Genomic DNA, 12,895 nt, shown 5'->3' on the forward strand with positions numbered 1-12,895 from the left:
GTTCACTAGGCAAGATAGTAGTCCAGGGAAAAATCCCTTACTTTGATGTTGTTACAACGGATGGAGTCCCGATTAAATTTTATATTTGGTTGCAAGGAAAGGACCAGTACTGACTTAGTCATCCGTGATGATTAGAATCACCTCCACTCTTATAAAATTGCCGCACTCAGGGTGTTACTCCAAAGCCTGCACAGAGTACGACTTAGCCAGGAAGCCTTCCACAGGGAATTAAAAGTTATTCACTACACTTCACACTTTTCATAGATTTTGGTAGAATGTCTGAAGTAGATGGCAAAGAACTGCGTGCAAAGAACATTGTACCCTTTTTCACACCAAAAATTCTTGCTATCTCCGTTAGATACGAGGATACATCGGGATCAGACCCATTCTTGTGGAGGTTTATAGTAGTTGTTCTGACTATGCCTTAGTAAAATACGTTGGTCAGACGGGGAGAAGTTTTAATGTTGATTTAAAAAAAAAACCTATTTGATGAGGCGAGCTCGAAAACGGCACGCAATCCACATTTACGAGCTACGGGCACTGCATTGCAAACGTTTCTGAAACTCCAAAATATTTACATAAGGCAGCTAAGGGGCGCCTGCTTAACATTTTAGAAGAAGTGAAAATAATGAAATGCCTTAAAACTACATCTACATCTACATCTACATTTATACTCCGCATGCCACCCAACGGTGTGTGGCGGAGGGCACTTTACGTGCCACTGTCATTACCTCCCTTTCCTGTTCCAGTCGCGTATGGTTCGCGGGAAGAACGACTGTCTGAAAGCCTCCGTGCGCGCTCTAATCTCTCTAATTTTACATTCGTGATCTCCTCGGGAGGTATAAGTAGGGGAAAGCAATATATTCGATACCTCATCCAGAAACGCACCCTCTCGAAATCTGGCGAGCAAGCCACACCGCGATGCAGAGCGCCTCTCTTGCAGAGTCTGCCACTTGAGTTTGTTAAACATCTCCGAAATGCTATCACGGTTACCAAATAACCCTGTGACGAAACGCGCCGCTCTCCTTTGGATCTTCTCTATCTCCTCCGTCAACCCGATCTGGTACAGATCCCACACTGACGAGCAATACTCAAGTATAGGTCGAACGAGTGTTTTGTAAGCCACCTCCTTTGTTGATGGACTACATTTTCTAAGGACTCTCCCAATGAATCTCAACCTGGTACCCGCCTTACCAACAATTAATTTTATATGATCATTCCACTTCAAATCGTTCCGCACGCATACTCCCAGATATTTTACAGAAGTAACTGCTACCAGTGTTTGTTCCGCTATCATATAATCATACAATAAAGGATCCTTCTTTCTATGTATTCGCAATACATTACATTTGTCTATGTTAAGGGTCAGTTGCCACTCCCTGCACCAAGTGCCTATCCGCTGCAGATCTTCCTGCATTTCGCTACAATTTTCTAATGCTGCAACTTCTCTGTATACTACAGCATCATCCGCGAAAAGCCGCATGGAACTTCTGACACGATCTACTAGGTCATTTATATATATTGTGAAAAGCAATGGTCCCATAACACTCCCCTGTGGCACGCCAGAGGTTACTTTAACGTCTGTAGACGTCTCTCCGTTGATAACAACATGCTGTGTTCTGTTTGCTAAAAACTCTTCAATCCAGCCACACAGCTGGTCTGATATTCCGTAGGCTCTTACTTCATCAGGCGACAGTGCGGAACTGTATCGAACGCCTTCCGGAAGTCAAGAAAAATAGCATCTACCTGGGAGCCTGTATCTAATATTTTCTGGGTCTCATGAACAAATAAAGCGAGTTGGGTCTCACACGATCGCTGTTTCCGGAATCCATGTTGATTCCTACATAGTAGATTCTGAGTTTCCAAAAACGACATGATACTCGAGCAAAAAACATGTTCTAAAATTCTACAACAGATCGACGTCAGAGATATAGGTCTATAGTTTTGCGCATCTGCTCGACGACCCTTCTTGAAGACTGGGACTACCTGTGCTCTTTTCCAATCATTTGGAACCTTCCTTTCCTCTAGAGACTTGCGGTACACGGCTGTAAGAAGGGGGGCAAGTTCTTTCGCGTACTCTGTGTAGAATCGAATTTGTATCCCGTCAGGTCCAGTGGACTTTCCTCTGTTGAGTGATTCCAGTTGCTTTTCTATTCCTTGGATTTGCGGATATGCGGATTTACCCTTAATAGGCAGATAGAATTACTTCTTCATTCCTTTTTGGCATATTTTGAGTGGATACACAAAACGCACACAATTGGTGGTTAGTGTTTAACGTCCCGTCGACAACGAGGTCATTAGAGACGGAGCGCAAGCTCGGGTTAGGGAGGGATTGGGAAGGAACTCGGCCGTACCCTTTCAAAGGAACCAACCCGGCATTTGCCTGAAACGATTTAGGGAAATCACGGAAAACCTAAAGCAGGATGGCTGGAGACGGGATTGAACCGTCGTCCTCCCGAATGCGAGTCCAGTGTGCTAACCACTGCGCCACCTCGCACGCACACGAGTCACAGTTGTTGACACAAGTATCTTACTGGCTTCCTCTCCCTTTCGTGGCTTCGTTCTATCCACCTACAGTGGTTAGACGTTTGTCATGTTATTGTGATATAAATCTGTTATCGTGTGTTCATTTTGGTTCCTCCTTGTAGTTCTAGCACCATTAAAAATTTCTGAAGTTGTTGCATTTTTTAAGATAACAAATGCTATATGATTTTTTAAGATATCAGATCTTTTACCTCTGAATTTTTGCGTTTTGTTGGCCTTCATTCTTTACCTTTTTGGACAACTGATGTGCACTATTTCACACTGTGGCATATAATATAGATTCTAGTATGACTTTGTAATGGTATTATGTATCTTTTTGTTAAGTGTAATGCTGTTAAGACCGGCTATATTGGTTGTTGATTTTCGTGGAGGAGTTCATTACCTTGTGGTGCTTTTACGTATGTATATATCAGTGTGGTTTGGCAGCTTGTCGACCATTTTCATATGTTGTGGCCTCTGGCTAGCTATAACGACTTCTCTTGCTCCGTGCATGCGCTGCTAAGCGTTCATCCGAGGACGCAGCTCGCTGATCCATACATCTCATAAAAGTGAATGTATGTTTGTATCTAAGTATGTTGCTCAACTCCTCCTAAGCCAATGGATCGATTTGACCAAAAGTGGTACACATATAACTTACTTTCTGGAAATCACAGGGGGAGAGGTGGGGGGAGAAAGAACCGTATAACTCCCAAAGGGGTAGGTTGGGGGGGGGGGAGGGAGGGGGAGGATGGAAAAGGAGCGTATCGCTCGGCGCGCAAACAGCCAGACTACAGCTATTCATCCAGTTCTTGAGAATGGGAACCCTTAGCGACTTGCTGTCAACTTTGCACAATTTCAAACCTTTACGAAACTATTTCTCGCTGGCACTTCTCCAGCCAAATGCTTACTACATTTTCGCTGTTCATGGAGTGAAACTGCCGCGTCAGGTATGGTCTTTAAATTTATGACTTCTATGCTACTAACTCTATCTGTAACGCTTGTTATAGACAGTATCTACATACACCAATGGACGTACCTGCAAAATTATTGAGGAGATAAGACGTCTTAAACCCCGAGTTGCTAAAAAACTAAACTGTAGGGTGAAATTCGCTAGAGTCAGAGGTGAAATATGTGTGAAAATACGAGTGAAATACGTTAAATATACGTGAAAGACATGTGACATGTGTGTACTTGGGCTAAGCTTGGACGAGAAGCTCCTCCGTAACCCCAAAAACGATTTTATTATAAGGGGCGTTCAAAAAGAAACGAACCGGAGGCATAATTACAGAAACCAGTACGTGTTAGAAGTATTGAACCTGGCTGTTGAGACACTTGTCCCACTGTGATACAAGGCGCTGAATGGATGTCTCATAAAATTCCCGGGGCTGCGATATTAACCAGCTCCGCACGTACAGCTGGACGTCGTCGTCCACACTAGTGCAGGAAAGGTTATGCTGACGTTCTTCTTTGACCAAGATGGCCCCCTACTGATTCACTTCCTGCAGGACGGGACAACAGTGAATGCCCAGCGTTACTCACAAACCTTGTCCACCCTTTGGCAAGGGTTCAAATCAAAATAACCAGACAATCTCAACCGTGGGGTCATTCTGCTCCACGACAGTGCAAGCCTCATACGGCCAACACAGTCGCGGCACTCCTGCAGAAATTTAAGTGGGAGGTTCTCAGCCACCCTCTCCCTGTAATTATGCCACTTTTGGTCCACTTAAAATGTCTCTGAGGGCAAACAATTCACCAGCTGTACGTGCAGAACTGGTTACATCGCAGCCCCAGGAACTTCATGATACAGCCTTCCACCGCCTTGTGTCACAGTGGGACAAGTGTCTCAACAGCCAGGGTCAGTACTTCTAACGTACAGGTACTGGTTTCTGTAATTATGCCTCTGGCTCTTTTCTTTTTGAGTACTCCTTATACATACCGTATGGAAAGAAGTACTGTGGGAGAAAGAACTAGCATCCTCCTATTTGGATCGGAGTGACAACTTGGAGAGAGAATGTTGCAGGAAGAGATGGACAGAGAGGTGAAAGGAGATGGTGGACAGAGAGTGGGGGTGGGAGAGGTGAACAGGGAGAGGGGGAGGAGCAGATGGGCAGAGAGAGGGGGAAGAAAGAGCCGGATTAATAGAAGATTGGAATAAACACATACCAGGCAGTTGGGCAAAGCCGGACACTCAACTAGTATGTTGCACTAGTGCGCTGGGTGCTGTTCCCGAGAAGACGTAGCGTATGTTTTCGGGAAACCTGTTGAGGTTGGGAGGGGGAAGGGGGCGGTAGGTGTTCTTTCCATCGTCATGATGTTGGTTCTTATTTTAAAAAAATTGTTTCAATGGATATGTTCTGCCGCTGTTCCTCTGGTTACTTTACTGGTAACAGTTGCGTACTTTATTACGCCAGTTTTGTGCAGGAAGATATGGGACTTCTGTAACTTACTATTACGGAGATTTTGAGACTACTATGTCTCGATAGGTCCGTATTCTCCACTTGTTGATCAACACTGTATGTACTAGGTACATCGTATTCAAGATAGTTCTAATTTTTGAATCTTCTTTACGTCCGCAGTTTATCATCTGAAGATGTGATTGCAATGTCATGAAACTAGTTGTGATTAATAAATCGTTTTGACGCAACTGTTGTGGTTTTCATCGATTAAAATATTTCAAAGAGCTGTGAATTTAGTGTCAACGGTTCGATACTTCTTTCCGGAAAACGACATTTACGCTCACTCTAAGGATTTAAATTCTAGAATTGAGCACATCATTTTAAACACAGTCATAATTTATTCATAGTCTCCACAGCTGAACACCTTGCATCCAATTTATTTTGTCATTAATGTTTCCGTTGCAGAGTCGCTCAGCCGCTACTTCTGGGATTCACTATTCAATACTTCAATCCAGGCAGCACTATCACAGAAGAACAAGCCTACATCTACGCAAGCCTGATGGTGATCATCAATTTCCTGAAGATGTTCTGTTACCATCACTACAACATGCTTACCACATATGTCGGCATGAGGGTCAGGGTGGCTTGCTGCGCTCTTCTGTACCGGAAGGTGAGCACCACACGGTTTTATAGAAAGAAATCGTAAAACATTAGTGCCTGAGAATCCACATGATTCACATGAAACTACCATCGTAGCTTATCATGAGTAAATGTGTCGTCCTGACAGCTAAAACAGGCTTAACCCACCTTCAGTTGCGTGATAGCTTGCACTCTCGAAGACACTCACGTAATTAGCTTTTGGGGTCGTGCATTGGATCATTTGTTACATCGAAGAGAGGTATCGATGTGGCTATTGTGTACACAAACTCATTTCAGAATGTCTGATATGGGGATTGAACTCTGGTGCACCTAATGAACGAAATTGGTTTATTGACTTTTCTCTTAGGCATTGTTGACTTTTTCAATACATTTCAGTTCGAAATGATAAATATACAGTTCAAATATCACAAGAGGAGAAGGTATACACGGTACATGGAAAAGAACAAAACGCGTAGTTGGATTACTTCACGGAAAGTCAGAGTTTGCCAAATGAAATAATGGAATTTTTGGCGTGTTCAAGGTCAGATGTAGACTCGAGTATTGGTTTAGTAATGATGAAGATAGGCTGAAGTATAAGAAAATCATCAGGAGGGCTGAGTCTATATATAATAAAGAGGTATAATGATGAATTAGGAAATGATGTGAATTGGTTTTCAAAGCTTTACATGCTGTGGTAACGAGTAACGCGGTTGGTACTTAACATGAAGAGGAATGGAAATCCATGAAATGAGCTATCACATAATTTAGATAGAAAATATAGGTAGTTGGACAATAGTTACAAGAGACGTTTAGTAACAGAAGACATACACTATGTGATCAAAGGTATCCGGACACCTGGCTGAAAATGACTTACAAGTTCGTGGCTCACTCCATCGCTAATGTTGGAATTCAGTATGGTGTTGGTCCACCCTTAGCCTTGATGACAGCAGGCATACGTTCAATCAGGTGCTGGAAGGTATCTTTGGGAGTGGCAGCCCATTCTTCACGGAGTGCTGCACTGAGGAGAGGTGTTGATGTCGGTCGGTGAGCCCTGGAACGAAATCGGGGTTCCAAAACATCCCAAAGGTGTTCTATAGGATTCATGTCAGGACTCTGTGCAGGCCAGTCCATTACAGTGATATTATTGTTCAAAATGTTCAAATGTGTGTGAAAACTTATGGGACTTAACTGCTAAGGTCATTAGTCCCTGAGCTTACACACTACTTAACCTGAATTATCCTAAGAACAAACACACACACCCATGCCCGAGGGAGGACTCTAACCTCCGCCAGGATATTATTGTCCTGTAACCACTGCACCACAGGCCGTGCATTATGAACAGGTGCTCGATCGTGTTGAAAGATGCAATCGCCATCCCCGTATTGCTCTTCAACAGTGGGAAGCAAGAAGCGTGTAGGCCTGTGCTGTGATAGTGCCACGCTAAATAACTAGGGATGCAAGCCCCGTCCATGAAAAATACGACCGCACCATAACACCACCGCCTCTGAATTTTACTGTTGGCACTACACACGCAGGCAGATGACGTTCACCGGGCATTCACCACACCCACACTCTGCCATCGGATCGCCACACTGTGTACCGTGATTGGTCACTCCTCACAACGTTTTTCCGCTATTCAATCGTCCAATGTTTATGCTCCTTACACCAAGTGAGGTGTCATTTGGCATTTACCGACGTGATTTTATGAGCAGCCGTTCGACCATGAAATCCATGTTTTCTCACCTCCTGCCTAACTGTCATAGTACCTGCAGTGGGTCCTGATGCAATTTGGAATTCCTGTGTGATGGTCTGGATAGATGTCTGCCTATTACACATTAGGACTCTCTTCAACTGTCGGCGGTCTCTGTCAGTCAACAGACGCGGTCGGCCTTTACGCTTTTGTGCTGTACGTGTCCCTTCACGTTTCCACTTCACTATCACATCGGAAACAGTGGACATAGGGATGTTTAGGAGTGCGGAAATCTTGCGTACACACGTATGACAAATGACACCCAATCGCTTGACCATGTTCGAAGTCCGTGAGTTGCGCTGAGCGCCCCATTCTGCTCTCTCACGATGCCTAATGATTACAGAGGTCGCTGATATTGAGTACCTGGCAGTAGGTGGCAGCACAATGCACGTAACATAAAAGAAACGTATGTGTTTGGGGGTGTCCAGGTAGTTTTGATCCATTAGTGTATCTCAACCGATCGATGAAAGATGGAAATACAAAAATTTTCAGAAACAGAACGGACATCACATAAGTAATCCACATAGCAGTAAAATCAAAAGGACGCGCAACGGAGTTGAAATGGCACGGAACATGGGAATGGGGGAGTCGAAGATACTGGTGGTTTTACTGGACAAATGTCAGTTCGTCATTTCTTATTGGAAGTAAGAGCTTGTACTCATTGCTGGTGACTACGCAGCGTCCATCCAGGCCTCGTATTCGGACACGATAGCGAGGTAATGACAGGCTAACTGCTTGCACCCATACCAGTTACTCCACAACACCATGCGAGCTCCATGCACGGCACCGAGAATTGGCAAACAGACAACTTGTACTAGATGCACACAGCTCAGGACTGGGTTATAGCTCAGCGGTCGCGGTTACAGCTCCAGGACAGGCTGGCTACTAACCATGGCGCTAGAGCGGACAACGTGTTCCATTCCTCGTTCATAGGCAGACTTCACACTGACAGCCGCGCTAGCTGATGTTGCTCCACTTCCTCCTTGGCCACAGACAACTAAGGCAGTGGTGTACTTGTGGCAAGTCTCCCTGCTATCGATTTCCAGGAACGTGCTGGTACGGCTCAGACGTAAGTGCGAAAAAATTGCGGGAAAAAAATTAAAATACGAGGACATAGAAATGGTCATCACAAGGATTCACCAAGTAGAGAAGTCAAAGTAACGTTCGGCGACTTTACAAGCAAAGTGCAGAGGGATTCTAGACATACCGGGTGGTCAAAAAGTCAGTATAAATTTGAAAACTTAATAAACCACAGAATAATGTAGATAAAGAGGTAAAAACTGACACACACATGCTTGGAATGACATGGGGTTTTATTAGAACAAAAAAAAAAAAAACAAAGTATTGCTAGACGCGTGAAAGATCTCTTGCGCGTGTCGTTTGGTGATGATCGTGTGCTGAGCCGCCACTTTCGTCATGCTTGGCCTCCCAGGTCCCCAGACCTCAGTCCGTGCGATTATTGGCTTTGTGGTTACCTGACGTCGCAAGTGTATCGTGATCGACCGACATCTCTAGGGATGCTGAAAGACAACATCCGACGCCAATGCCTCGCCATAACTCCGGACATGCTTTACAGTGCTGTTCACAACACTATTCCTCGACTACAGCTATTTTTGAGGAATGATGGTGGACATATTGAGCATTTCCTGTAAAGAACATCATATTCGCTTTGTCTTACTTTGTTGTGCTAATTATTGCTATGCTGATCAGATGAAGCGGCATCTGTCGGACATTTTTGAACTTTTGTATTTTTTTATTCTAATAAAACCCCATGTCATTCCAAGCATATGTGTCTATTTGTACCTCTCTACCTACATTATTCCGTGATTTATTCAGTTTCCAAATTTATACTGACTTTTTGATCACCCGGCACAATAGATGGCTAGAGTGCAATGATAGTCTCTTCTAGAGGGAGAGAAGAGAAAGTGGGTTGGAGCTCATAGGAGATGGAGTATTATAATCGGAGTTTGACAGTGCTTCGCAAGACTTATGTTCAGTCACGACAGAAGGGATGGATTGGAGAAGAATTTTTGTATATTTCGTGCAATTAATCTTATCAGCATTTGGTCGAAACATTTAATGCAATGCATGAAGAACTTAAATCTAGTCCACGCTAATGGGGTTTGAATTCCGTGTTTGAATTCCATTGGTACAGAAGAAAAGTCTAGCTTATAAACACTGATTTAGATGCTTAGTACAAATCTAACGGCACAATCGCTCATTGTTCCTTGTTTTAATCAACAAATTTGGTACCCTCGGCACACAGTTGACACTGAGGAACTCGTAATACTGAATTCCGCAAACGATTTCCCAAATGGAATGTCACATGCGTCCAATTCCAACTACCAATCCGCGTTCAAAGTCTGTTAATTCCCGTCGTGCGGCCATAATCACGTCGGAAAGTTGTTCATATTGTAACGCCCCCTTAGAAAAAATATATATGACAGTACTGATAAACCTCTTACGTTATTTGATTTTCAAACAGCTGAGCAAAACTGAACGTACTCAGACATTTCTCTCTTTACTTATTCTGATCATCACTAAACTGACACACAATATTATTTCTTTTATTTTATTTTTATTTTTATTTTTATTTTTTATTTTTATTTTTATTTTTTTTTAGCGCAACGCAATCTGACTTTCAATAATCCCTACAAAAGAATGGCCCTGACTGACAATAACCTATACCTTTCATGAATCACTTACCTCACAAAAATCTTCGTTACTCGAACTACTGCAATACAGCGAGCGCCAATACTGCCAACTAAATGAAAGATTCTAACTACTGAAGGCATAGGCATAGGCATAGGCATAGTTAGCAAATGAAAGATTCTGATAGAGAATAAACAATATATTTACCTTAATAGTGTTCAAAAGTCATAATATATGTATCAGTTCATGACATCCAGTCTTACAAATTTCCTTTTTCTGACGGACACACATCCAGATCGTCCGCTCTCAAAACTCTGCCATCTCTCTCCCCACATCCACCACTGCTGGCGGCTCACATCCAACTGCGCAACGCTACGCACTGTTCACAAGCAACAGCCCAACACTACACAAGCGAATATTCCAACAATGAATCCAACCTGCCACTGACTGCACACAGCACAGTCAGTGATTTTCATACAGAGCTCTACGTGGCGTCACCAACATAAAAACCTAAACAGCCTACTTACTATATGAATTACCTGATTACAAATGACAGCTCCGCCAAAGCACCGGTTTTTATACCTTATGTATACTATGCTACCGCAATCTGAATATGTTTGTTCCACTAACCCATGACTTTTGTCACCACGTGTAAACTGATGAGCCAAATCATTATGTCTGTTGCCTAGCCCGAGAGTGCATGTAGTCTGTTGACGTCGCTGGCGCGTGATACGGTAAGGAAAGCACATAAGCGAAGCGGAAAGGACTGGGGAATCATACCGACGACGATAAGGGCCAGAAAAGTGGAAATCCACTGACATAAACGACTCTGATAAAGACCAGATTCTTATGTCCCGGCGCCTCCAAAGCGAGCAGCCTGGTAACGGCAAATATAGTCGATTGTTCGCTTGCTTCTGTCTTCAGCAAGTATGAAAAGTGGCTGTAGAATGGTGAGTCCACGAGTAAGCTACAAGGTGCTGGACGTACACGCCTGACTACAGATCGTAGAGGTTGGAGTCTTGTTCGCTCAGTTAGGGAGGACACGTAGCGACCGATGACAGGCCTAATGACAGTGTACCCTGTTGGTGCAGGCACAAGTATTTCGGAGCACACTGTTCTGTACATATTGATGAATGTGGAGCTTCGTTAGACGAACCCTACGTGTCCCTATGTTGAACCAAGCAGATCTTCAATTACGAATACAGTCGGACTGAAGCATTAGAGATAGGACTGTAGATCAATAGAAACTTTATGCCTGGTCAGATGAATAATTTTACTTGTTGCACCAAATCGATGGTCGTGTCTGGATACGGCGTTATGAACGGCGCTTGAACTATCACCACGTCACGGGCATAGGGCGACGCTATACAGGACATTCAGATGGCTTTCATGGGATCTGTGGTGGTTCAAAAATGGTTCAAATGGCTCTGAGCACTATGGGGCTTAACTGCTGTGGTCATGAGTCCCCTAGAACTTAGAACTACTTAAACCTAACTAACCCAAGGACAGCACACACATCCATGCCCGAGGCAGGATTCGAACCTGCGACCGTAGCGGTCGCGCGGTTCCAAACTGTAGCGCCTAGAACCGCTCGGACACTTCGGCCGGCTCTGTGGTGGTAATCAAATACACCATGACGTCTGTGGTCTACATGAACATCACTGCGGGTCACGTTCAGCCCGTCGTGCTTTATCGCTCCCCCGATGGCAGTGGACTCTTTTTAGGATAACCGTGTCACGAGCTCAGGATCATGCTGAGATGGTTTGCCGTCTTCTTGGGCACCCGCTGCGCCTGATCGGAACCGAATGGAACACATTTGGCCCGCTAGCCACGAACCACCGGCCCGGAATTTACGGAAATTGCATGATCTTTGGGTAGACATTTGGCACACAAACTTCCTGAAAATCAATAGAGAATCCTTAAAGTCCTTGCCGTACTGACTGTGAAAGATCGACCAACACACTATTAATCAGGTGGTACCAATGCCTGGCTCACCATTGTAGGACCTGCTTTATCGGCTTCAGGTTTCCAGGCGACTATTAATTTAAATCTGAACTTTCTGAGTTGTCGAAACACTAACCTACGGCATTTAAGGAAATGCTGGAGGTACTAACTTGTGGGAGACCGTCTGGAACAAAACACGCTACTGTCTTGTGCCCCAGGTACTCCGCATCAACAAGCAGTCCATGGACGTGACAGCGACGGGGCAGGTGATTAACCTCATGTCCAACGACGTGGCCCGCTTCGACGTCGCTTCGATGAGCGCTAACTGGCTGTGGATCTCATTTCTGCAGCTGGCGATCGTCACGTACTTCTTGTACCGCTCCGTGTCCTGGGCGGCCTTCGCTGGTGTCGTTTATGTCATCATCATGACGGTTCCACCACAAAGTAAGTTAAATGAGATACTGTTATCGTCCAGTAAACTAGATTTTTTGATGCAACAATTCCAAAAATCAGCTGGTCTTACTGGTGTAATAATAGCTGAAACAGTTTCGTACTCTTCCTAACGGAATACTTTGGCTAAGACCTGTCCCATCCCATTGCTTTCAGGTACACTGCATGGATTCAGACGTTAACTAAATGAGGCTGGTATCTGTACAGATACCATTGGAGATCTTGCAGCTCTAGAAGAATGAAATTATAATGAAATCCAGACCTTTAGCTGCTTACAGGCCTTGATAAATATCAACGGGGATCTCCAGCTTACAGGGCAGATGCTCTAACCGACTGAGCCACCGAGAACACACACGACAGCGCGACTGCAGGGACTTATCTCTCGCACGCTCCCCGTGAGACCCATACTTCCAACTTTCTGTCCACACACTACATTTGTAGTGCCCCTGCCCACCATATTCATTACTCGCGGTAGTCAATCTACCGATTCCCTTAAGAGTTTGAACAATGTGAGTGCATCTGCACTTTCGGACATGTCCGA

The 12,895-nt window shown here is 44.3% G+C and overlaps 1 protein-coding gene across 1 annotated transcript in view; it reads left to right on the plus strand.

Annotated features, from left to right (window-relative positions):
* Positions 1–12,895, plus strand: part of LOC126158699 (ATP-binding cassette sub-family C member 4-like) — a 179,096-nt gene that overhangs the window by 21,545 nt on the left and 144,656 nt on the right. Inside the window, exons 3-4 of the mRNA XM_049916462.1 lie at positions 5,385–5,589; positions 12,123–12,348. Coding sequence (XP_049772419.1) covers positions 5,385–5,589; positions 12,123–12,348 — 431 coding nt within the window. The remainder of the gene's footprint in view (positions 1–5,384; positions 5,590–12,122; positions 12,349–12,895) is intronic.

The sequence above is a fragment of the Schistocerca cancellata genome, chromosome 2, assembly GCF_023864275.1.
Source record: "Schistocerca cancellata isolate TAMUIC-IGC-003103 chromosome 2, iqSchCanc2.1, whole genome shotgun sequence".
NCBI lineage: Eukaryota > Metazoa > Arthropoda > Insecta > Orthoptera > Acrididae > Schistocerca > Schistocerca cancellata.